Source organism: Anoplolepis gracilipes, chromosome 17, assembly GCF_047496725.1.
Source record: "Anoplolepis gracilipes chromosome 17, ASM4749672v1, whole genome shotgun sequence".
Taxonomy (NCBI): domain Eukaryota; kingdom Metazoa; phylum Arthropoda; class Insecta; order Hymenoptera; family Formicidae; genus Anoplolepis; species Anoplolepis gracilipes.
In genome coordinates, this window is record NC_132986.1 from 122501 (window position 1) to 150454 (window position 27954).

General features: G+C 36.8%; 1 protein-coding gene across 7 annotated transcripts in view; it reads right to left on the reverse strand.

Annotated features, from left to right (window-relative positions):
- Mub (poly(rC)-binding protein mub) overlaps positions 1-27954 on the reverse strand; it is a 111725-nt gene that overhangs the window by 2712 nt on the left and 81059 nt on the right. For 5 of the 7 annotated variants that reach the window (XM_072909494.1, XM_072909490.1, XM_072909493.1 and 2 more), the window contains exons 3-9: positions 27252-27308; positions 26472-26870; positions 25545-25949; positions 17795-17891; positions 17191-17470; positions 13376-13861; positions 1-8768 (exon numbers count right to left, since the gene is read on the reverse strand). The exon at positions 1-8768 is cut by the window's left edge and continues 2712 nt beyond it. In XM_072909494.1, coding sequence (XP_072765595.1) covers positions 13480-13861; positions 17191-17470; positions 17795-17891; positions 25545-25949; positions 26472-26870; positions 27252-27308 — 1620 coding nt within the window. In that variant the 3' untranslated portion in view covers positions 1-8768; positions 13376-13479. The remainder of the gene's footprint in view (positions 8769-13375; positions 13862-17190; positions 17471-17794; positions 17892-25544; positions 25950-26471; positions 26871-27251; positions 27309-27954) is intronic. The other 2 variants (XM_072909491.1, XM_072909496.1) reach the window with 2 other exon arrangements.

The following is a 27954-nucleotide window of genomic DNA, read 5'->3' on the forward strand; positions in this document are numbered from 1 at the left end:
CTTTAATTTTCACGACCCCCCCCCCCGCACCCCCCGCCAGAGGAGGAGGAGGAGGAGGAGGAGGAGGAGGAGCGCGATTCAATATCCTATAAAAACTAAGTTTATTTCTTAGCTGATTGCCTTGCGTTACGGTAAAAGAGTTAGGTCCCTAGCCGGAATTGCCGCGGACGCTGCAAACGGAGATCTCCTTCTCCCGCTTTTCCAGAGATTGGAGAGAGACTCGCGTCGCGTTCCGTCTCGTCCCGTCTCGATGGCTCTTGTAACATTCTCGTTTTCCGTTTTCCTCCGAAAGTCGAGGTATACAGGGTGTTCCCTGTTTACCGGGTTAAACGGCCCAACACTTGAAATGTAAATTTACGACCTAATCTAATCTCGAAACAAAAGAAAAAAAAAAAAAAAAAAAAAAGAATTTCCTCTGAAAGTATACTCCGTTCCAAACGAGCTTCATTCGAGAAGATATAGGAATACTTGTCAAGTTACACACAAGTAGTATTCCTAATACAGGTATACCGCTGTGAGAATATTTTCGGAGAAAAATTGTTTCTTGTTTTAACGTTCTAGATTCATATTTCAAGTTTGGCCGTTTAACTCGGAAACACCGTGTATATAATGCGCGCATTTTGAGAAAAAAAAACAAGCAATCTAAGAGCAGATACATTCCACGCCGTTTGTACTTGCGTATCCGGCTCACACACTCGTGTTCAGCGTAATCCGTGATTTACGATTTACGTGATAATCTTCGCACGACGTACGAGATAAAAAAACGGCTCTGCTTCGCGACTCGCGACAATCCTCGGTATAGGAGGACCCACGCGATAAGGATAAGGCCCCTGCACTAACAGATTGCTCTACGCCACAACGATATGATCGCATATGATGCTGACGTTCGCCGGCTTTGCTTTTTCCTTCGCTCTTCTCTCTAATACAATACAAGCGAACGCTTCGCTCTCTTGGCGATCGCGTTTCGTATCTTAATTAGGGGAAAGGGATGTACGTACTACGTACTACGTACTCTCGAAACTTTTGTAACGATCGCGTTATATTTCCTCCGTTTTCTTTCTTTCTTTTTCCTTTCGCTAGCGCGAGCGAGCGAGCGAGCGAGCGAAAATAACCGCGTCTTCGTTGAAGTATTATTGGTCAGCGTCCAAAGTTGCTCCAAAGTTAGGTCTAACTGTACAGCGTGCATATAAACCTAACACGCACACAAGCGTTCTTCTTATTGTTAGATACATACAACTTGACTTTACAGCCAACAGCGTAGATTAGCTCTGACTAGCTAACGTAATAATCTCTTGGATGTTCCTCGTTTTCCAATTTCCAATTTCGGAACACGTCCCTATCTACACGATATAGAAAGCGGATATCATTAACTGCTTATTATGTGCTAACTACTTGTTGGTGCGACAGATCTTGAGGGATATAATTAAACGTATCTTCCTAACATCCTCGTAGATCCTTCTTTTTATATTATTATATACGCTCCTGCGTGAACACTTGTGTTCTTTCCTCTTCTCGATAGTATTATTTTTTTGTTTTCTTTTTCAAAACACGACTTACGACATACGTGATTAGACGATATCTTATAACGGTTACTAGAAGCTACAGAGACTCCGAGATAAGATCCAAGTGACTCCGAGATATACAGTTCAATCGATTTCCGATTGAACGCCGGATAAATATAGGCTAGCTTATCGGAGCGAAAAAAAAGAGAGATATCAATTATTCTAGAGTGTTATATGTGTCGATGGATATGCTTCTGGAATATGTCGATGCGACATTCTTAGATAAGTGGCAGATAAACTGCGCGTCGGCTTTTCTCCAAAACAACAGAATTACCTCCTTCTCATTCCCTTACATTCTTTTCCACTCTTTCCACTCTTATTCCCTTTTCACTCTCTTATTACTCAATCGCTCAATAATTATTATCAAACTCCGTAAAAGTTTCTCACGAGATTGTAATACTTGTGATAATTCGAGCTTCTGGTACCGAGATTCGCGTACACGTTGAACGAATGCATAAATCTGCAAAATAAGACGAAGCGAATCCTCTCTTGCTGAGTGGAATTTCGAAATAGTTTGAACGTTGTCCTACGTTGACGTCTACGTCATCTTGTCACTTCGTCTTTAGGGATTTTCCCTTTAGGATTAATTATCTCTGACAATGAGTATTATTCAATTATCACGTGTAATGATGCTTAGCGAGCCAATTTGGCAAGCAAATAGGATTTTCAATTAAACAAGCGATAATTCTCGTTTTCAATTAAATAGCTATAGAAAATAGCTATTCTCTCTCGCAGTTGTAATTTTTCGAAATAGTTTTCACAATCAGTTTCACAAAATTCCCAAAGTATTGGAGAATTTTCATTTTTCAATCTATTTCAATTTACTTATTATTGTTATTAATGTAAATCAATGATTTTATTATTTAAATATTATTAAAAATTAACAAAAAATAATAATAATAATCTATAATCTTACTAATCGCTCTCGATTTATTTAATTTTTACGCTTTATAAATGATTCAAATAATTTTCTAAATAAATAAAATCAATATTCCCATGCTTGTAAAAAAATGCAATTTAAAAATTACTTTTAAATTCGTCCAATTCGTTTTGGATACGAGTACGTTGTAGAATTCTCGCATTACGCACAGGTGGGCTTTTCAAACGAATAAATTTCAAACGAACTTGTACGAAATTACTTTTCAGGAAAGAATGCTAACGCTTGAGCAAAACAAGAGAATAATAATAAAAAAATGTCAATGTAAATTATAATGCTTCCTCATCTTATTTTTCTAAACTGACTCTACGTTCTTAAGTGTATATATATATATATATATTCCGGAATTATTATTCAAGAAAGAAAAGCAGCATGCATAAAATAACGCGACACAAGTTATTTTAAAGATATTTCAAGTCTGAAGATTAAGCATGTAGCTTTTTAATTTTAAAAGAATTTGGCTCTTCCCTCTCGACGCCATCAGAGCGAGAAATGAAAATTTCTCATCCGCTCGATTTACGTTAAATGTAAAACACGGTGCCCGCGCGAACCCTTTCAGTACCCCCAGTAAGAGTGTGATGTTCACTGACATTTAAAAAAAATCATTTACACACGTACTAAATTCTCGAGAGTTTTGAAAGTGATGATTATGAAAATATAGGAATAAGATAATAGTAGTAAGCTTTCGCTGCTCAGATTCGGTATTGAAAGGATTCGTCTAAAGTCACAGTTCGAGAAGGAGGGAAGATCATGATTTATCATTACGTACATAAATGCGCGCAGCAATTGTCTCCCATAATGTCCCCACGTTTTTCTGATTTAAATATTAATATCAGACTGACAATGTGATCTCTTTCGTTTTTTTAAAATATCGACGCTCCTATAGCGATTTCAATTTCGAATAACGTAACGGCCAGTTCGGGAGGGAGATTGCAATTTCCCCCCCCCCCCCCCTCGCTCTTCCCCCTTTTTAAACAAAGCAGTAGCCATTCCAGTATTATATTCCAGTATAGGCTCGAGTTCACTGGAAGGCTCATACGCACGCGCGCACATACATACGTACATACATACATACATACATACATACATACATAATTATAATTTCAGTCGCTTAATGAAAGGTGGGTCCTGAATCTTTCCGATTTTTGTCGCGTCTCTCTTCGCCTCTCTCTTCGCGTCTCTTGCGTTCGCAAACATACATCCGCTCTTTCTTCCTTTTCCCATCTTTATCATTTTATCATATATATTTTTCAGTAATATATAAGTACTCCTTCTCTCTCTCTCTCTCTCTCTCTCTCTCTTTCTCTCCGCAAAGTGCCTTAAAAATTGATCCTTAACTACTTACTAATAATCGATTCTAATCACAGCAATTATTTATTGTTGATATACACAATCATACAGCGTCTCTCACTAATTGTTATTTTCATTATTTTTTTTTTTTTCATCGACTTTTTTTAGTCAGAGACAACTTGTCGTTCGAACGATACCGTTGCTCGTCTCGTATATTTTTTTTGCCTTTTTTCTCTTAATTATAATTACTACCATACGCCGTCATCGTCTACCTATACCGGTGGAGAATGAGGGGGCAAGGGCGTTAAACGAGGATAAAGAGGAGGAGATGAGGGTGAGAGGAGTGCCTTGTCGTCACGATGAGAAAAGAGAGAAATACCTCCGTTTCTTTTTTTTTCGAAATATATAATAACAAATAATTTTCCACACACAATGGCAATAATATGCGTATATATATATATATATATATATATATATATATATATGTATAAATAATTATAAATAACACAGAGCTAAATCTCTTGAACTTAATTTAAATGAGTCACCAACAGACTCTCGCAATGTTCAATCGATGTGCCAAAGAACTCGATGCATCGATCCAAAAATAAGCGCTCCATAGAGAATAAATTTCTTTCTTCTTTTCGCGAGAAAATTCACAAAATTGTAATGTAGAAGAATTTTATTTTTCAACGTCAACTTAATGAAAATTTAATTGGGTAGGGGACCTTAATTATATAAAAATATATATATGTATATATATAATTTTTTTTTCTTGATTACAAAAGATTTAATTAATTATTAAAATTTCTTAATGTAAAAAGAAACGTTTTAGCATCGCATTATTATCAAGATTTCCTAATTGGATAGATCTTTCAAAAGTTGCGATAAATGATTGCTTCCAATTAAATTTTCCCTAAGGAAGATGAACTTTCCAAACTCCGTCATAGCATAATTGAGTCCCACTTTGAACACTACAACTGTATCTCGAGCAAACTTTCTTGTATTTTTTTTTTTTTTTTTTTTTATTTTTTACGAAACGGAAGAGCCGTTCGTGACTCATTCGTTCGAAAAACAAAGACATAAAGCGCATATTGCGATTCAAAAAAAAACGAAATACGTATATATATATCGATGTAATAAATAAAGTGAAAATTCGTAGATGTCGATATTACAATCATTACCAACAAAAAGTTCGTCCTAATATAAATAACGAGAATGTTCCGAATACATAATAAGTATGTACAGCATGAAAAAATCATATTTACAACACGCGTCGAGAAAAAAAGCGAAAAGACCGACCGCGAAAAATATTTTCGATAAGAATAAAGAAAAGAAGGAAATATCACAAAAAAACGACTCCACGATATTACTAATTCGTACAAATATAAACTTAATGCTGATATAACAATTTCAATATTCTTTTTTTGTCTTTTCTTTTTTTGTTGGAAGGATCAATATACGTATTAAAATTAAAAGCAATTCTTACGCGATTTTATACATGAATTATTATATTAGGAAAGATGTATAAAAGTGATACATACGCGCGAAGATCGTGTAATGGTCGTTAATTGAGCTGACACCGGAAGCACAGACTAAGAGTCTCTAACAAACGTTTTTCTTCTCTCTTTTTAATTTATTTGGCACATAATGGAAGTTACCGGCGCAGAGTACATCGTGAGATGTTAATCGTCTGTGCCATTGCCAATTTTTACATATACGTATACAGGTATGTAAGAGAAATATTAAAGATAAAAACGTGTACGCGTGAGAAGCGTCAAAATATATATAATAGCACGCACGCGCGCACACACACTCACACACACACACACACACACACACACATATGTATGTATGTATGTATGTATGTATGTATGTATGTATGTATATATGTATGTATGTATGTATGTATGTATGTATGTATGTATGTATGTATGTATGTATGTATGTATGTATGTATGTATGTATATATATATATACACACACAATTAGTGTTGAAATTCCATTATATATATTTCGGCAATTCTCGGCCAGATTTTTAATAACAGATCTCTCGATTCAATTTATTTCTCAATAAATGAAAATCGAACCAAAACTTGGACGCAATAAAACAAAAAATATCCAACACAGTCCCAAGAAGACTTAATCATTTCGCAATTATGTACAGATTAGTGTGTGTACATACACGAACAAATATTCACCTAAAATAAAATAATAATAATAATATCAATAATAATAATAATAATAATAAAAAGACGTTGCACAATGCCGCGCGCGCGCATTTCTCTTTTCTCACACACACACACGCACGCACACACACACGCACGCACGCACGCACGCACGCACGCACGCACGCACGCACACACACACAGAGTAATAATTTTATTAAATATCAACGATTATAACACGATTAATATAAATAACACGAAAACGAAGGGTCGATAACGATATATAAGTTATAAAAAACGTACGTAAAAAAAACGCACATATCTACTAAAGATAATAAAATTTGTCTGCCGTTATATCAGGGCGGCTCTTACGAGCCAAACCACAAGTATCGAAGGAAAAAGAGGGGGAAGAGGAGGGTTAAAATCCGACAGAGAGGAGGAGATTGTAAGATGAAGGGAGCTGAAGTGAATATAATGATGATGAAGAAAGGGAAGGATGTGCTTCTTGATCGAGTCTGGGCTTGAGCTCGCGCCTTTTCATCGCTATTTATCTCTCTCTCTCTCTCTCTCTCTCTCTCTCTCTCTCTCTTTCTTCTAGTTATTTTTATCGTATAATAAATATATATTATGTGTGTATATATAATATATATCATTATTTATATATTCCACGTAATAATTTAATTTATTCTTTTAACAGAAGCGCACGCCCGGCACCGTCCGCGACGTTCACATCGGCCGGGCCTTTTCCGGTATTCAATAATCACGACGTATGTCGTCGAAAACGGGGTGGCCGGAAATGCACGTTGAGGACGGCGTCGAGAACGCGCTAGAGAACGCGCGCATTCGTTCGTCTCTTCGCGTTTCCCTTGGAAACGCCAAGTGATCGATAGCGCAGAGACGTTCGCAGTTGTTTCTTTTTTTTTTTTGCTTTTTTTTTAAAAAAAGAAAAAGAGTATTTTACCGACAATTGTTTTGGAATCCAAGATTCGCATGCAAAAGCTACGCTACTACCGTGAAATTACCGCGCACGAATTATACTTCGAATCGTTTATACTTTCCGACCCTCGACGCTCCGCGAGAGTGATCGCGATCTCAGTTTCTGGACCACGAATTGGTATTGTTATCTGATATCCATAGTCTTGAGATTAGTCACGGATGGGAGACCGTGTGATAAAGATCGATGATAAGAAATGCGAAATCGACGGCGTAGACGAGATCGCGGTTCGATGTCACACGTGAATCTCAAGAGAGAAAGCATGTGATCAAAGATATTAATATAATCGAGTCGATCTATTTGTGTGATGAGATTCAGTTTTGGATCCTCAAAGTGTCCTAAACCGCAAGGGAGACCGGGGATATTTTCAGAAAATAATTATCTCTACGCAACGTGTTCCCATCTTAAAAGTGAATCAATGGGACAAAATGTGTCTACGTGAAGCTAAATTCGGGTTCCTTTTTTTTTTAAAAAATATAAATCGACGACACCTACGCTGCAGAAACCTTCTTCTTCCGTCATTAATTCATCCAGAAGGTAGGTAATCCTCAATGACTATATAAATACAAAGGGAGATATTGAGATTTTTATACGAGGGGAAAATGTGCATCGTATTTCGCATCATATACGCGAAACAGAGAATGCACAATTTGCATTCCCTCTTTGTATCACTTCGTATATATAAAACTACATCTTTCTCGGCAGGTAATATAGGATTTTTGGTGTGGAAATACTTGCTTCCTTCTCTTCGAACCGCTATCATACAAGTCAGTTCCCGTGATGCCATATCGCACTTCGTTTACAATCAGTCAGTCCGGAATGAAGCTAACTAAGCTCGCGAACCGATCGCGAAACGCGTCGAGACGCGCGTATATAATTTTTGTTTTGCTTTTCTTTTTTAGAAAAAACTCTAACAACCGGCCTAATATTATTTAGTCGCGCGTCATCGCGCATAGTAATAATTTATAATAATTATAATAAAATTCTCTTCGCGTATTTTTTTCTCTCCCTGTCTCAGGTGTTTCGTCTCTTTTTTTTACGTCTTTTTTAAATATAAAAATGAAAACTAACATATTTATCTTTGGCTTGTTCCCTTTACCAATCGGCGGCAGCTTTTGCGGCTGCGGCGCGTGCATCATTATTTTTTTTCTTCTTCTTTTGTTTAAATAACTTTTTTTTTTGTACAGTTTTGTACACTCGGGTGTGTTTGTGTACGCGCGTGCGTATCTTCTTCATCTTTCCATGTACGTAATCTCTTTAGAATACGTAAATGTGTGTATATATACGTGTGTGTGTGTGTGTGTGTGTGTGTGTGTGTGTGTGTGTGTGTGTGTGTGTGTGTGGGGGGGGGGTGTATCTTGTTGCAATTTTAACGTACACGTCTTGAAGCGCGCACAAATACTTTTTTTTTTTTTTTTTTAATATCGTGAGTGTGTGTGCTACGTATTGTATCTGTCTCTCTCTCTCTCTCTTTCTCTCTCTCCCTCCCTCCCTCTCTCTCTCTCTCCCCCTCTCTCTTTCTCTCTCCCTTTTTCACTGCCGTGTCTTGTTTCTTTTTTTGTTTTTGTTTTTTTTTTATTTTTTTTGTTTTGCAAGTGTATCGATTTGCAAGCTGGTTGAACACAGTGCGTGGCCCAGCCCCAGTGCGTATACGCCACTGATAGCTTCGCGCGAATAGCCCCGCGATGCTCCGCGTCCTTTCGACGACGATAACGACCACGGCAACGCTCCACGTTTAGTGGATCGGCGATTTCACAATGTGGTCCGGCGGGATGAAATGATACGCGGGCATAGGCACCCCCGATGTCTCCATTGATATCCTGAAACATAGTCAATCAGCCCGTAAGAGATAACACAACGTTCATTCATATCATTGAAGAATTCGACGAAAGGAGGGAGAGAGAGAAAGAGAGAGAAAGAGAGAGAGAGAGAGAGAGAGAGAGAGAGAGAGAGAGAATTTGAATAACTTTACGTCGATCCAATATACCATTTTGCTGTACATCTTTCGCAACTTCAAAAATTTTAGTATCTTATAATGAAATTAATTGTTCTGATATCTGGTCTCTCCCTCTCTCTTTCTCTTCTCTTCTCGTATTTATTAAGAAAAAAGTTGTGGATAAAATTCCGATACATTCCCGCGATATCGGAGGAAAAGACTAATTCAGCATGATCAATCTTTTCGTTCGAGTATCAAGATGTTGTTTATAACATGCGACATATACAGGGTGAGGAAAAAGTATGGAAACCTCGTAGTCTTGAAAAATATAAGTTTTACAGAAAAAGAATCTAAGGCAAGATCAAGGAAGGCTCCGACCATTTAAGGCAAAATCCATTCATTTGTTTCATTTATTTCATATTTTATATTAAAAAGTAACAAACTTTAAAATATCTCAGGAAATTCTTAACCGAAAGTCGTATTATAGTGTTTTAGAAAGCTCTCGAGCTACAAGAATATGTTATTAAAAATAGGATGTTTCCATTTAAGAAATTGAAGGTGATTTTTACGTGACCTTCAAGCGGCTATTCAAGGTCAAATCAATGACACAATCTTATGCCCCTCTCGTAATCATACAATTTTTGTTTGAAACATTTTTCTGTAAAACTTTTATTTTTCGAAATTTTTCAGGGTTTTCCATACTTTTTCCCTCACTCTATATAAGATATAATAAAGTATTATACAACGCGCGTGATTCTTTGATCCGCGTCTTAAATTGCATGCCCGGTCTACAAACTTTGTACGAACCATCACACAGCGGAGCGACATTACACTCAATCTGTGTTTAAATTCGACCTGCAAAATAAAACTATTACTACCAGGTAACGGAAGGCAATGTTATTACAACTTTGATTTATATAGAAATTATCACGGATCTTCCGCAAGGAATCGGATGGTTAATCGCAGAATATTTGGTACTTGAAAAAATACGCAAGACGATTGAATTAAAAAAAATTTTTTTTTAAATTTAAAAAAAAAAAAAAAAAAAAAAATAAATAAAAATAAAAACTTTGCAACCAACAGGATAAGTCGATTAACAGGACTACGAAGGAACGGATGGTGCTTACCAAAAAACGGGCAGGAGCCTGGGTCAAGTTGGTTGGATGGATACATCTTCTCTCTCTCTCTCTCTCTCTCTTTCTTTCTTTCTTTCTTTCTTTCTTTCTTTCTTTCTCTCTCTCTCTCTCTCTCTCTCTCTCTCTCTTTACATCTCGCTTTCGAGTTTCTCTCCGAATCTTGATTACGTTTACACTTTAATAGTGAGGTATATACGTATCTATAGACCTCGGCTATTTGGTGGCTCGTATTCTTAACATACATTGAGCGTTAAAAGTAGCCGAATCCGATCTTGAATCCAATCTGTCGTAATCGATACAAATGTTGCGTAAAAAGTAGCGCTAAATGTACTAGAATACGGCCAATTATGTAATATATACATATAGAAAAATTTTATTTGACACATGACGATTTCTTTTAAAAAAACGTGACTATTAATAGCAAAATTAAAACAAGAAAACAAGTGGCTTCTTGTGTACAAGAAGCCATGCTTGTGCGTCGCAGTTTTACAATTGAGATATCTTCATGTGCAAGGATGTATCCTTGTGTGATCGATTAAAAAATATGTGTATTCTTATAATTATTACATGTTTGACTCTTTTCAATTACGATTTAAAATACGAGAAAATTGCCAAAGGACTCACGCGAAATGTCGTATTTGAAAAAAGGTACTAATAAAACGTTCAGGTGCCGTGAAAGTGGTCGCGCAATATATTGGAGATTTTTTTTTATTTTCATTTGAGACTTGCGTTGTTCTTTCTATTAAAAAAAAAAGTTTTTAAGAAACAAACCCTTTGCCACTTTCCGTTATAAAACATCGTCGTAAAAAACCAATGCATTGCGGGACCTCACTCGCGGGAACGCCAAATTTTTGTTTATTCGATATTGTATTTTCTCTTACTTTCTATTAAACACGCCTAGCTTTATTTAACAAGATGATACAGGACACAAAGCTAAAGTCTGATTAAGTTAAGCGTTATAAGCTCTGCGACATTGTTATAGAGACTAATGTACAGCTGAAGATTATTTGTCTATAAGATTCTATGATGATGTAGAAATATCAGGCGTAGCGATGCGCGATTATTCTCCTTTAAATTAATTGAATATCTTAACAGCGATCTCAAGTTTAGTAAGTTTCATTTCATTTACCGTTCAAGTATATTTTTTTTCATTTAATTATTATCAACAATTAGCGCATTTAATTATTTTTGACAATTAGCAAATAATCTTCGTGGAAGAAACAATGAAATGGAGCAAAAATTTTTTAAGATTTCTGAGAATTATACCAAATTTTCAGCATGTTTGAAATCCTGCGTTTGCATTTAAAATTTAAAATACACTTCTTCATTTCTTTACACATCGCTTCACTTGATTTGACTACGGAGCTTTGCGTATTCTCTAATGCATCGTCGATCCCTCTCGCGACTTTTCCTTTCCCTTTAAACCACGAACAGTCATTTAGAGTTGGAATTTATTATTGTCTTGAGAAAAGAAAACAAAATGAGACGATACAATTGAAAATGAAGAAAAAACGCAATGAAGATATCTCGCGATCATGGCGATGGTCGATTCGAACGGAATGGATGCTTTTTTTTCTGCGAGGGAAATTATTTTTCCCAAATTAATTGTGTTTATGTTCCAGATAAACCATGACCACGATAAGTGAGATAGTTGTTATTACGCGATATTGTATATCCTCTTGATCGATTATTTGCAAGTATACAGGTCTCGCTATGAACTAGAATTGAGCACACAAACACTTATCTTGGCGACTCCGAATCTCATCGATCGTTTATCAGTGATGAAACACGCATCTCGAAAAAAGTTAGAGTTTCCTTCTTTTTTTTTTCTTTTTCCGGCAATTACTTAGATCAAACTGATCCAACGTTTTTTTGCGACTAGATGATTTCGGCTTCACGTGTTTTTTTTTTATTTTTTTTTTTTTTGTTTTGTTTTATTACTTATAGAACAGTAGACTAACAAGATGATTTAGTTATTGTGGAATTAGAAATCTGATTATGTCTTTAGTGTATGTATATATATATATATATATATTTATATAGAGTTTTATTTTAGTTTGATTTCACAAAAAAACGTAATTTACACGCAAAACCGTGCAGACTTCGCAGAGTCTCGCGTGCACAGATGCATAAGTATTAAGTGTAATTACTGTTACAACAATACAATCACTATGTGTGTACAGCTTGATTGAATATTTTGAATAGCGATGATCGGTTATACGTATAATGCTTCGCAAAATTCTTGTGCTGTAATAAATTTCTCCCGATCGCTCGGTTGCAGATCGTTCTTCTTTTTTCTTTTTTTTTTTTTAATTTTTTTTTTTTAATAAGAAAGAAGACTGCAAAAGTCATTTGAAACACGTTACATGATGTGGTGCATTTTATCAACATGACTTATAAAGAATGATAAACACATGATTCAAGATGATTTCTTTCACGCATCTTCCTTTGCACCTGTCTATATGCATTTCATCATATACACTGTTTCACGCGCGCAAAACTTTCTTTTTTTTTTATATCGGTAGAATTTTTATCTACTACGAGAAAAAAATCACATCGGAATAGCTACACTAGAATAAGAGTTTTTGTTTCAAACAGTAATCAATTATAATTCATAATATTATAATCATAATTACGATAATATATATAATCATACATATATATGTATATGTATATGTATATATATATATATATATATTTATATCAAAAAAGGCTGTCTTTGCGACGGTGCATGAGCGATCGCGTCCTCCGAGCGTTCCCACCAAAAAAAATCACTTCTAAAAATGAAACGCAAATGTCGAATAAAATTTTATTTACGATATAATCATAAGAAATCTCAAGGGAATTTATCATTAATAATTTCAATTACATTTTTCGTTACTTGTACAATCAGTCTTTACGCGACCGCATCGATCTCGGAGGGCGTGTCACGATAGTATATGTTTCTAAGACTTAGCATCGGATCATGTGTAAATTTGATCGGTCTTTAACAACACAAAAAATTCAAAATCCTCTTTTCTCCCCAGCTAAAGATAACATAAAAAGAGGAAAAAAACAAATAAAAATTCTACAAAATATTTCCACACAGTGATATTCAGGATAAACTCAATCACGAGCAGATAGGATATTTTCGTTATTTTTTTCAACAAATTAATCTTGGCCAAGATTAGTCATTGATCACAGTCGTTAATCATTTTTCGGCAAAAAGTTATTCTCTTCGATCGTGCATCGACTTCGATACTCATGTAGAAAAAATTATATTCTCTTTCGTATTTTAACAATTATTTTGATAACAAAAACGAGTGTCGATCCTTCGCCAAGTCTTTATACTCGCTACCCTGGCGTCCGTACGCACATTTAACTTCGTGATATACAAGTACTCGCTATGTATAGATGTAGATGTGTATAGTGTTTTCCCATTGTAACACATCGTCCCGTTGTTTTTTCCGGTCCGTTTGTTCAGTAAGGATTGTATTTGGTTCGCTCAGACTTGAACTTGCCGCTGTCAGTCGGGCCCGGTGCGCCCGGGCTACGAAGCCTCGGCGTAAAGGTCTTGTGCGATCGGTGCACGCCGGTGGTCTGGACCGGAAGTGCGGATGCAGCCGCGCCAGCAGCACCACCTAGCAATTCCGTGAGTCCGCCGAGAGCGGTCAGGCTAGATAGGGCGTTGAGGGCGCCTGGCTTGCTTAGCAGCTGAGCCAAGGGGATGGCGCTGGCCAAAGGAGAGGCAGTGGTAGTGGTAGTAGAGGGGGAAGCACTGGCCCCGGATGCTCCGGGAGTGGTACCGCTGCCAGGGGTTTGGGTATTTTGGGCCTCTAGGTTAGCTTTCTGCAGTTCGACACTGGGGAAAAGACACAAAATGTAAAAAGGTGAGGGCGGGAACGTTCCTCGTAAAAGTGTCAAAGAGATTTAAAAAAATAAAGAAAAAAAAAACATAAGAGATGACAAAAAATAAAGAAGAGAAATATAAAATAGTAGTAATAGTAATAATAGCAGCAGTAGAAGTAGAAGTAGGAGTAGTAACAGTAGAAGTAATAGTAAAGTACAAGTAGCAGTAATAGTAATAATAATAATAGTAGTAGTAGTAGTAGTAGTAGTAGTAGTAGTAGTAGTAGTAGTAGTAGTAGTAGTAATAGTAATAGTAGTAGTAGTAGTAGTAGTAGTAGTAGTAGTAGTAGTAGTAGTACTAGTAGTAGTAGTAGTAGTAGTAGTAGTAGTAATAGTAGTAGTAGTAATAGTAATAGTAGTAGTAGTAGTAGTAGTAGTAGTAGTAGTAGTAGCTGTCGCGAAGAGTTATTGAACAAGGCGACGTAAAAAAAAAGAAAAAAAAAAAAAGAAAAACTATCAGAAAGAAAATAAAATAAATCACAAATTGTAGGCTAGAGAGTTACGCCAGAGAGTGCTCTATGGAGCGTGATTATCACGTACACCGGCTACGTGGTTCGTGGGGAGATTTTTATTTTAATCAGACCGCATTTAGACCCCCAAAATGTTCGAGTTCATAATGGACATCGATTGACTCACGTCGACCGCGATTTGTGCCGATTAAAAGCATCGACGAACGAGTCAAACGAGTCTCCCTAGAACGAGAACACCGAACACATCGAGGTATATGGTCGAAATGCGACCTTGATCGCAGAAAACGCGCAACAAGGATGTATAAAAGAAGATAAATACACGCATTCGCTAGTCTACTTTTAGAATAGTATATAGGATTTATCCTACAAATGTATCACGTTTACCATACTAATAAGTAGATTTGCGAACGATGTGATTTTGCCCCTAGGTGTATAACAGGCTCATGATTCGTTGTACAGGCAGGGACACCAATTTGAAGGACACTTGCATTTCTCGTGAATTCATCATGCATAGGACAATCGGTCTCTGTGACGGTAGAACGAACCATGGCCTCGTGGTTTTTTTTTTTTAATTTTTTTTTTAATAGAAAAGATATAAAATCAAAGTAAACCAGACGCAACGATATGCATTCTGCCATACTAAGCGCTACTATTGATAAGACAAGATTACAAAACTATATATACGACGACATGCGCTTTATCGTACACATTGAGTATGGAAAAATGGTATAGTGCCAAATAGATGGCAGAGTGCAAATCTTGGCTCCGACGGGAGTGCTGGGATATACGATATGTAATAAATACGATGACAAAGTTAACGGGTAAAAATACAGAAATATCGAAAGATGACGAATATATACGGTATCGCTATTTATATGCAGTAGTAAAATATGAGTGGCAATCTGGAATAAAATATAATGGATTATAATTATAAAACGTGAGGGGTATATGAAAAAGTGTGTGTCGATCCGCGGCTTTGAATTGTACATTCGACTGATGCTGATGGAGTCTTACGCGTGGCACGCGGACTTTTTTTTCGTCGTCCTCGAATCTGCTCGACGATTACACACGTTAGTACCGTTCACCATTCTAATTTCGCTATGATGAAGATAGATTAGTCCCACACAGCGCGTAATTAAAAAAAAACAAAAAAAAACAAAAAAAAAAACGAATAAAAAGATAACAGACTCGAACACCGACCAATTCACATTAAGCGATGATAACAACAGCGATAAAGCGTTTATAACTAAAATGTAAAGATTGACAAGGTTCCTGGCAAGGACGAGAAAAAATTCTTCTCCGCGTCTTTATCGTCTAAATAAACGCGTCATTTTTGTATAATAATGCACATGTGACATGTGAAGAAAGTTTTTCTTATAAATTAAAAAAGCGTAATTACAAGCGTAAATATTAAATTAGTCGTCCGTTACGGGGAACCTGTCTCTCAAACTAGAAAGAAAACCGTGTCGATCATTAAAAACCGAATCGAAAGGAGGAACTGTGATGCGTTTGTTTGGGACTGATTGATTTGAGGATTGATTGTCACTAACGAGCGGATAGTCCTCGTGTACATCTTTCTCTCTTTTTTCAGTCGGTAAGTTTATTTTTGCTTGAAAGGACAGCCAGCGACAATGGGAACAGATGTTGAGCGGAGTTGTGTCTGCAGGATACTCGGGGTGGTACTGGACCTGGAAGACAGGACCTGGAAATAAAGGATTAAGATCTCCTCTTCCTCGTCTCTCGTGGCTCGTGGCTCGAAGACGTGTAGTTGTCTTCCAGGCAATCTGCATCTACGCGAGCGCCTTCTCTGAAATCGTAGCCGTCGATGCCTCTCGACGTCTTCTCGTCCCGCATCTTTACCTTACGACTATTGTACACGACCTGTGCTTCGCTGTAAACTGAGGTGGCGTTACATGACAATACTCCTCATTGTCCATCATTAATGATCTCAAAAAAATTATCGCTTCGTAGTCTCATCAACGGACTGTACGCGCATATTCTACAGCTACAGTAATATCTTTTTCAAAGTAACGCCACCTCTTCTATAATATTTCTCACGGCCACGCGCGACAGAAACGACTTTTTTTTCTAGAAACATAGTAATCTTTTTGAATATCCATATCGTTTTAATATTTCGTTTGTTTAAACTGTAAAAATCTATGACTTTGAATGGACACAATCAAATGAACCGTTTTATCTTATCTTTGATTTTGTTCTCATTTATAATTCGTTTTATAATATCCATGCGAGAATCCATCCGAGTAAAGAAAAATCAAAGTCGTCTATACGCGAGTTGCCGTGGAAAGGGATAGCAACGATGATGATGGGAGATGCCGCGAGGGAGGCCGATTCGACTATGCCTTACATAGTCTCACCATTAAGACACCAAAAATGAGGCGACAGGTTGCGTGAGAAACGAGTAACACAAACAGGCGAATCGGCGAATCTCAATTATGGGGCGTAGGAGGAAGGAGGGCAACGAGAAAACTCTATACCGGCAACACCGGCGCACTAATTTATCCGGGTGAGCGGAAGAGATGCAGGAAGAGTAAAGTGGAAAAAAAAATGATCAAGGGAAATGCATATCGCGATCCACTGCAAAACGTAGCCGGGACGAGTTTGACTGCTTCTAATTGGAAATGGAATTTGAGATATTGAATGCCGAACCTCGGGCGAACCTCGGGCGAACCCTAGGAGAACAGGAGTAACTTTTCTCTCCTCCTCCCCATCCGGTCCGGGTTCCTAAGGTTGACCTTCGATTAACTGCCGAGCCTGAAGAAGTAGCGTACAGGCCCCGCGCGATGGTACTCACCTCATATTGATGAGATACTGTGCTAACGCCACGGCGTCCGGATTCCCGGTTATGGTGATAGTGCGGTCCGTTGCTCCGCCCTCCCTCTCCTCGCAGTTGCTGATTCTGATCATGGCGCCCGAAATCTGACGGATCTCGGCGATTTTGGTACCGCCTTTCCCAATGATGCAACCGATCAGCTCATTTGGCACGGTCATCTCATGCGTCTGATTGTTTGCCGCCGGTTGTTGCCTGTTTGTGTTGCTTGTACGCAGCTGGCTCCCGGCCAATGCGGCTAATGCTACAATCATTGCACAAACGTTAGAAAAAATCGTCGGCATAAAGTATAAGAAAAGTTGTGCCTCTTGTAAAAACAAATATTTGAAGAAATAGAGGAGAGAGAGAGAGAGAGAGAGAGAGAGAGAGAGAGAGAGAGAGAGAGAGAGAGAGAGAGGGGGAGAGGGAGAGGGAGAGAGAGAGAGAGAGAGAGAGAGAGAGAGGAGAGAGAGGGGTAGTTAAGTTTAATTGTTAAAAAAATAGACTGATAATAAAACGCAAAATAAAAAAATAACACATTGGACGGGTATTTGTTCATCTATAATTTCTCGACGTTGTATTCGCTTACCTGCTGGATTAAGACCACCCGTGTTTGCTGGTGTTGCGAGTCCTCCGAGACCCAAGGCTGCCAGTCCAGCCAAAGGATTGCTGCCCAGTTTGCCCATCTGCAACAACGACGATACGATCCATCGTTCAGAAATAGGTGCCGCGGGTAAAAAAAAACGAGCAATAATCACTCGGGGTGTGCGTTTTAAAAAGGAGAGGGTTACGACGACGACGACATCGAAAAAGTAATATATCTATGTTCTTTGAACCTGTGTCCGCTACCTCACGCGTCATACGCTCGAGGATCTTCAATCGCGAGCAAGAACTCTTAGCTCAGGGGCAGGCTCACCGAGAGAGATCATTCAGATTCTACAACACGAGCGGAAAAGGAGATGGGACACGCGTACTTGATTGGTGACGATTCGTGTCCATCATCTCGAACACATATCGTCTTGCGGTCTCCGCGACAAATGGTAATCGATGAATCCCGACTTCCTGCGACCGGTCCGACAGCTTATTACTAATACGAGCTACAATGGCCATTTATATGAGCATGATCGTTTCCAAAGATTCAACCCAGAGCAAACATTTTAATGTGACAAAGTTTGAATGGTTTGCTAAAATTTATTTTATAACTTTTTTTTTTTTGTCAATAAATTCTTCGTTATTATTACATATAATTAATAAGGAATAAAAGAAGATAGCTTGAAATCAAATTGGAAACGATCAGAATAGATTCTAATACTAATTAATATCTAACGAAAATTGTTATTAAAGGTTTTCTATTCTCACTGCAGTCACTTTAAATTATAATATCAAAAAAAAAAAATTGTATGAATTTTTCTTCCGTCAGTGAGAGATCAAGAACTCTAAACAAGAATTTTGTTACTTGATTTTAAAATATTTTAGCTTCACTTATTTCAGTTTAACTTTATTGTAAATCTATAATTTTAAGTATTTCAGCCGGAAACATATTATGACATCTCATACGTATACAAAACATCTCTCTGAGCACAGTCTTAAATATTCTCGCCTATCTATCGCAAAAATATGAAAAATTAATTCTTGAAACTGCTTAGCAACAAATACAAATCGCAAAAAATTTCTCTGGGTTGGATGAAGAACATCGATGTAAAATGGCCATTGATAAAATCGGGCTAGTGGACCGTGCTGCGTTTCTTCGAAAATCGCAGAAAATGGCAGAAATCATTTAGAAATAGTCTTGATCAGAAGGGGACGTTCAGAAATTACAAAAGAGAGAGAGAGAGAGAGAGAGAGAGAGAGAGAGAGAGAGAGAGAGAGAGAAAGAGAGAGCAAGAGCGAGAGCGAGAAAAGACACATATCCTTGTACTCTCATTGTGCGATGCTGTTAAACCGCGTAAAATAATCGCGATTATCATCTTCCAATTATTTCCATATCATATACGATATTACGTACTTACACGATATTCGATATCTTTTTATTCGCATCGCGTTCCATGTTTTCGGATATAATTCGCTGCCACCTTATAAACGATACAATTACCACAATTGTATACTAATTATTAATTGCATAATTTAAAATTGAAAAAAGATCGTCAAATTAGCTATTTCAATATCTTGAATTTATATTATTCATTTTCATTTGCTGCAATAAATAACTCGTGAATATTACAATAAGCTAATCGTTTGAAAAAAATTTATAAATAAAAAAATTTGAAGAATAATTGTATCTGCTAATATTATTTACTAATAATAATAATAGTACTAATAATAATAATATTCTGTCTCTTCTTAAAAAGAATTAAATGAAAGACGAGTGGGAAGGAACGGGTAATAATAATAGTAAGTAGATACATTGTGTTCTTATACGAATGATAAACTTCATTCTCTATCAATGTCGTTATCTAAACTAATTTGTGTGCACAATTTCTAACATACAGCGTGTTGCACTGTATATATAAAATAGACGCGTTTTACATACATACACACACACACACACGCACACACACACACACACATATATATATATATATATATATGCACATGGGAATAATATATTTCTTTATACGCATGAAAACTTTTAGTCTTATATATTATCCATTAGTAAGATTATATTTTGTCATATCTAGAATGACATATCTAGAATGCAAAGATATGTGTGCAGAATTTCTGAATATATTAATACGTTAATAAAAAAAATATTTTATATTTTAATATATATTCGTTAAATCACTACTCACATATATTTCCAATGATTAATTAAAAGTATGAAAAGAGGATATCGAATCGTCGATAATCGATAAGCTCTCTGATGAAATATTAACGTAGATCTGGAGTCACGAATGTGCAAACGCTTCTCTCATAGACAACCGTCTCAATATGATCTCTAATATGTCTAAATGGTGGAAAACGTAATGTTACAGGGCAGCCCACCCGTACGCGAACTCGTTGCTGACTCTTAGCTAAAAGAGTGCCGGAAGCCATGCTGTACTAAACAGGATGCCGAAGGAACAATGGGCAACTCAGGATGAAGGCGAAGAAACGAACAAAACGTAGCTCGACAGTCTGACAAGAGCGATATTAATGTACGTGTCACGTGTATGTGTGCGCGCGCGCGGTGTGTGTGTGTGTGTGTGTGTGTGTGTATGCGTGCGTGCGTGTGCGCGCATGGCTGTATTTTATGGCCGGCTATGTGTGTAGAGAAGGTTTATCGTTCCTTTTCTTTCTTTATTTCTCACACAGTTAAATATAAGTTCACGGATATGTAAAATAAATATAGTTGATTCTTAAGAGATAAATTCATACATGGTTAATAATTTTATCTGCAAACTTTACTGTCTCGTGTTAGATAAAAAAAATTTTTTTTAATCTCTCGAAACAATGAAACAATGATATTTCAAAATCAATGGACCTTATATAGCAAAAACGATTTACCTGCTCTAGAATTTCGTAATTTGTATATGTACAAGAATAAATGAGAGAGAACATTTTTAATTGAAAGATTAGGCTATAAATCTAAAATTATAAAGATTAAAATTATCGCATTTATACAAAATTTAATTTTAAAAATTGAAAAATTATTGTAAATGCATAAATACACAGGTATAGCATCATTCTTTTTAATACGATCTATCGAGAGAAAAATTCATAAATAGATTACTATAAACAGTATAACTTACGTTATTTTAAATATATCAATGAAATCAAAATGCTAATCTGTTCAATGTGTGATACATATAACTTAATAAAATTTTATAAAAGTTTCAAATGTCGATTAAATATATTCAACTATAAGAGCGAGAAATAAACATTAAAATTTGAATGAAAGTCAGTAAATATACGATTGCAGTTTCCTTCTCCTGAGTCTTTCTCTTTCTCTTAGGGGAAATTTGGCTGTCATTGTTATTGGGAAAGGATAGTTTCAGAAGGAGGACGGGCAACAATTTTTCTTGTAAGAGAAACCGTGTGAGAGATAAATAAAAACAAAAACATAAAATCGGTGTACAAGGACAGAAGCGAAGTCGTATGTAGTAATCGTGTACTGTAAGCCGTAGAGTTTATATCAAGCAGACTGAGAAAAACTGAGAAAGAGTATTTAAAGATGGGATCGTGAAAGAGAGTAGATATAAAGCGCAATAGAATAATAATAATATACCTAAGTAATCTACCTCTTTTCGTGCCACGCATGCATATATATCTGTTGTGATTTTGTCGTAAGTAGATTATTCTCATCGATCTTCTGCCGATCAAACCGCCCTTTTAGTCTCTCAAAGTTGCCAGATAACAGAAGAGAGATCGCGAATAGGAAGAAAGAGGAAGAGAGAGAGAGAGAGAGAGAGAGAAAAAAAAAAAAAAAAAAAAAAAAAAGAACCATGGTCAAGCCCCGATATAGTATCCGTAAAAGGCAATAGATGTTATGTATTATGCTATAGAGACGCGTATTTCTTTCCATCTTCGTATCGTTTTATTTCCGAGTAGCAAATCGGACTCGAGGAAGTCGGGCTCAGTGTTGGTCGTCGGTCGTCGGTCGTTGAAAAGCACACAGAAAGAGAAGATAGGACAGAAGGTGAGACGCGACGATAACGCCATCCTGATAGTGCCTTGTTAAAACATTTGCATAGATTTCGAGTCCACAGATTCCGCAGAAAATCCGATTCGGATGTTGAGTTACGATTTTCCGTGGTAAAAAAAATCTTTCTTGGATAATTTATTAACATAACTCGACAAGATAGAGAACCGGAAAGAAACAAAAGCAATTTTTTAATCGACTTGCGGTGTAATATCATACAAAATTTAATTGTGCAAACTTATTTCAGAATCATTTTGAACATGATTGAAAAGAAGTTTGAATTTAAATCTGATAATTTGATATTATGGTGTCCGAATGTGACGATTCAAATAACTTTGTAACATTTTTTTTACTAATAAATTAGAAAACACCAATATATAACGGAAAAGAACTTAGAATTGAAAAAAATACAACACAAGTATATTTGAAAATTAAATAAAGTCTCCTGTGGTCCTACGGGCATTTTTATCAGGGTGACGTTTTTCATGGCGTTTCTGCCGATCGATTGGCTGGACGAGTGGATTTTTCAGAGCACCACCACTGAATTGTAGTGTCGACTTATTTGATGAGATATCGATTTGGCCTCCTCATCGATCATTCGAACCATTCGTCCTGTGGCGGTAACATCTTGAGACCTTCTGTATATGTAACTCACTCACTCACTCACTCACTCACTCACTCACTCACTCACTCACTCACTCACTCACTCTTTCTCTCTCTCTCTCTCTCTCTCTCTCTCTCTCTCTCTCTCTTTCTCTCTCTCTGACCGAATCCAACGACAAGCCATGACGAATCCATTGTGCGACCCGTGAGTAAGCATTCATGCTAAGCAGACTTGATCGTCCGAGACGCGCGAGACTCGGACCAAATTCGTATATTTTGCCTCCAAAATTTCCTCCCAAGGGCGTTTCTGCCGCTCTCGGATGATGATCGTATCGACAAAGCTAAATTATTACATTTGCTCGATGCATGCAATATATCAGATATAAATGACAAAGATCGATTGACTCTAGGCCTGCATTTTTCTCGTCTAAAAATATACGTATTGTCTATGTAGAAGAATAAAACAGTCAATACGATCATCAGTCAGGAACAATGTAAATGCAACGTTTAAATGCACGACGAAAACTTTCGGATACCAAGTTGCAAATGGATAGATTTGAAATTATTACATCATATATAAATATATGTATCAATAAAGAAAAACTGATTAATTAATTGATAACGTTGAAACAAAATAGATGAAAAATTAATTTCTAGTACCCAAAAGTAGCTTGGATAAATTTATAAAATGAGAATCGACAAAAATTAATAAAACTCATGTCGTTATCAAGTTCCAACTATTCATTAAAGTTGAACATAAATATCGCATACGAAAATCAATTGCCAAATAAATAATGTTCATAATGGTGAGACATCGATCGGGAGATGCTACAAACTTTTCTCTGTTTACGCTTCAACGTGGTATCAGAGTTTACATCGTGTCGTGCAAACGCACTCCATGGCATGCACTTGTGAAAAAGACGATAAGCAATTCTTAAGGTGATCAACCCACTATCCAAAATCGCAAGCATTATTATGGAAGGAGAGATACGTGTATGCAGGCTCGGGTCAAACTTGTTAGAAGCGTCTCGGGAAACGTTTAAAACTCAAAAAGAAAGAAAAAAAAAAAAAAATGTAATCCAAAAAGAGAGAAAAAAAGCATGCACGTTACGGCACGTGCGGATCACATGAAAAGCAAGGCTGGTAAACTTTTCGCGCGACTTCGCTAATATCGATAAAATCATCGTAAGAGAGATCAGCTTTCCGCGCTCACCGAAAGTGTGAGAAACTCGCAGAGAAACGTCTTCTCCTCGAATTAATTAAAAAAAAGATCGCAAATCTACTTTTATATTATCAACGAGACAAACCTTATTCTCACAATAACCGAGATTGCAAAACAATTCCTGATAAAAAAAAAAAAAAAAAAAAAAAATCGAGTAACGAGAGACTCATCGTTATTAAGTGTAATTACAGCATGTGTGTCTTATTTCGTTCCGTGACATTTAATCAGATGTTTCCGCGCAGTTGAAGTCACGCGATTAGAAAATGTTTGAAGGTACATACGGTCCGAGCTAATCGTACAACAGGATTCTTTTATCATTCCTCTCGCAGTTGACAACTTGCAAGATGTTGCGATACAAATATTCCTGGATAAGAAAACTCGGAACCGTACTCGGAGAAGTATCGAGCCAAAAGCCAAGATGTTGATGCATATACGCAGAAACGGGGGGGGGGGGGACACAAGGAATAGCAAAGAGGAGGGAACCAGGTGTGGTTCTAGACAATAGTGAGACATAAATATATTATGAGCTTTCACGCGGCATTCGGTGGAAATTGGAACGATTTTAAATTTAGAGTTATGTCGGTCGTAAAACTGCTGTCAACCATATATTGTAACCGCATCGTGTTGTTTATTGTTTCGTGCTCTACGTACGCGAAATAATCGTAAATGCCAGAAAAGTTACTTTGATGCATCTACACATCATCTCATGATACCTCACTCAATCGGAAATAATTTACTGTATACATGTAATGTAGATTACTCTGAAAAAAAAAAAAAAAAAAAAAAAAAAAACCCGGATGAAACATCTTAGTACAATTGATTTTTTAATTTATATATGGACGACGTTTAAATTATATACACGTATTTCGATCATGAATAGATGAATAAATAAATGACTATGCATACTTTAAATCGTCTTCTTCTGACTATAATCTTCTGAAATAATGTTTTGCAGTTTGAATTTTAAATTGAAAATTTATCGTTGGATTCTTGATTTTATCCACTTAATTACAATTAATATATGTATTTTGCCTTGTGCAATTGTAAACAAATTTTCTATTACAGTCAGTGCATACTGTTCACATTGTACAAATAATTGTAATACATACATTACTTGCTTTCATGATATTATATTATAATGAAGAAAAAAAACAAAAATAAAAAAAAAAAAACCTAAGCGCGGATTAAATTAACATCAACAATCACGGACAAAAACTCTATCGCAACTCTATGAATTTTTTAAGAGTGCCAGTTTATAATCTAAACCGCTGTTTAGTCGTTGTCGCAATAAACAAGTAACTGCACGGTTGACCATTCGTTAATCTAAAATCTAAAATTTCTTGCTTCGAGATTGCCAGTCTAACCACAAAGCAATTCTATTAATGCCACGACGAGCATTACTTCACCGCACGAGTAATTTCTTTTAACTCTCTGTCGTATGGAATGAAACAATAAACATTGAAATATTGAAAATAAATGAATTTATACGATTGCGATAAAATACGAAATGTTTCAATTAATTTACGTCACTAGGTGAGTGGACATCAACATTATCAGCCGATCAAGTTTTCAGGTACTTTGCTAAAGATAAGAATGTGTGCGGTTGTTTTTTTTCCCCCTCACAGAACATTTAACTTTTTTCGTAATCGTTTCAACTTCGAACCATCTGCCATCGTCGAGCTAAATTTGTTTGGATATACGTCAAGGATTGTGCACAGTTAGGGGACACTGAACAGGGGAGGTGTTGTATATTAATTTTCTTTGGACAAGTGGACAACGGAAATCCATCGTATGTATATGTTATTCTGGGAAATATGGCGATGGTAGCCGGGGAAGTATCGTATGGTCGAGAAAAGGTACGGGGCGAGGATGGATCACGAAAAACAAAAGACTTACGGCGTCTGCCACGAGGTGTGCGGGCGGGAGGGCTGCCTGCAAGTGTCCACTCTTCAGCAGGGGGTCGGCGAGGCCTGCCACGCTGGCGTGTAAGGGGCTCGGATGGAGAGGATGATGTGGGGTCGTAAGGTGGGCCGTGGATAGGAGCGGGTGCCCGTGAGAAGCGGCGAAGGCCGAGGACGAGGGGTGAGCCGCGAAGGGCGAGGTCGCCAAAGTTTGGGTGTTCAGCGAGGGCGGGGCGGGCCCGGCAGCGGGCGCGGGCAATGGTAATACTGTACTTACGTCCGAGTGGGCGGGCACCGCGTAATTACCCTGGATGGTGTAGGCTTGCCCACCAGCCAGGATCACTGGCCCACCGACTTGGGGTTTGGGGCGATAAGGGATCGTGGCACCTTTGGGAGGGGACTGAAACAGAAAGAAACACACGCACGAGTGCGAATACACCAATCGAGTCATTACAAGTTTGACATTGTAAACATTGTAGGATGGTTCCTTTATCCTATTAAAGTCCAGAACGTATCAATTTGTACTCAAAATAGTTGCTTCATAATTCAGAAGCTTAAATATTTAATTTAAATATAAGTACTAATTTATCCTGAACTTTAGTAGATTGATCTAGTTCATCATAGTTCGACAACATTGGAAATTATTCAAACTCGTGCATGTCTGAGGTTCAATCGATTATAATATGCTATTATAAATATTATATATTCAACTCTTGATATCATTGCAGTTACAATAACACCCTCCCCATCTTACCAAAGTAAATATATATTTTGAATAATCAAATTAATAGTATATATTTTCGACTATTAACCGCTCCAAAAAAAAAAAAAAAAAAAAAAAAAAAGCAACTTTGCTAGAATCAATGGGATCAATTTGAAAGAACGAACTATGACAAAGCTAGAGTGGCCTATGTATACGTACCTCTAGCATAACGCAGCAGATATGATATATGCACTGCGTGATCGCCTCGCTGGTACCGGATATAGTTACTGCACGCTCCGTCGAATTAGGCAGCATCTCGGAAGCGACTTGGATGGAGGCACCAGTGACCTCCCGAATCTCCTTGATCTTGGAACCACCTTTGCCGATCAAAGAACCGCATTGTGAAGCAGGAACGATGAGTCTGAGTGTGATGGGCGGCCTCGACACACCGCCACCACCGCCGGCACCGCCACCCTGCATGTCGTGAAATTGGGAGCACCATTCCTCAAACTTCTTGCATATCAGAGTGAATGCCTTGAAGATCGAATTTGTCGGCCCGGTGACGGTTACTATCCGTTCCGGGCAGGAACCGTCGGAAATGTTGATTTTCGCACCGGACTACGAATCGAAAAAAAATATTATCAATCATATATATATACATTATATATATATATACATTATAAATTAAAAATATAAAAAAATAAACGAATATAATGTATAAAATGTTTTCAGTTTCGTATATTACGGTAGAAAATCAATGTCTGTTATTTTAAGAAATTAGAATGGCGTAAGAAGATGAGCGAAAAACAGATTTAAGAGGGATATGCAAAATCAGTCCTTGATATCTGAAAATCCGACTGCAAGACTGTAATAACAATTTATAATACATGTTTTCGTACATAATATCGTCTTTTGACATGGCATTATACACGTGATTTTTATTTTTCCCAGTCAAAAGGCACATGCACATCTTGCAACAAGAATGTAATTGATACTTGCCTCTTCACGGAACCTCTTGACGATCTCTCCTTTTTTCCCGATAATACTACCGACTTCCTGTAATAAAGTAAGAATATTATGTTAGTTTTTGTCATAAACTGTTTCTCGTAGACTACTTTTTCATAGATCCTGTTACATTACTAAACTCGATAACGCACGCTTCATTAATCATGTTCTAAATGCAGAAATTATTACTTGTGAAATTATTATTGAATCTATTAGAAATAAAAAAATATTAGCTTATAAAGTATATAAAATTTTTTAATTCGTCATCGTATAAACACAATTAATATATAATAAATACAATTATAGGTATAATATTTCAGTTATTGATGGGCAGTATATATGTGAGTGAGAAAATATTTTCTTTATATTACAAGCAGATATTTTATTCTACCAAATCTGATGGAATTTTTGCATCAACTAATCAGTACGTACAAGAAAGTAACTATAACTGAACGAGATGAATGGCAAAATTGATACAACGGGTCTATAGTTAATATCGAATATATAAGTAGTTGATATCCACTCAGACTTTGCATCTGCCCTGACACTGTCTGACCTCAAGATAATGTCACTGTTAGACCACCAAGAGAGCAGTATAGCAGATATATTCCTGTGCTCTATCTAAACTTAGACAACGCCTCCCGGACGAAATGCATGTACCAATGTACCTTGGAGGTTCACACATCTCACATTAAGT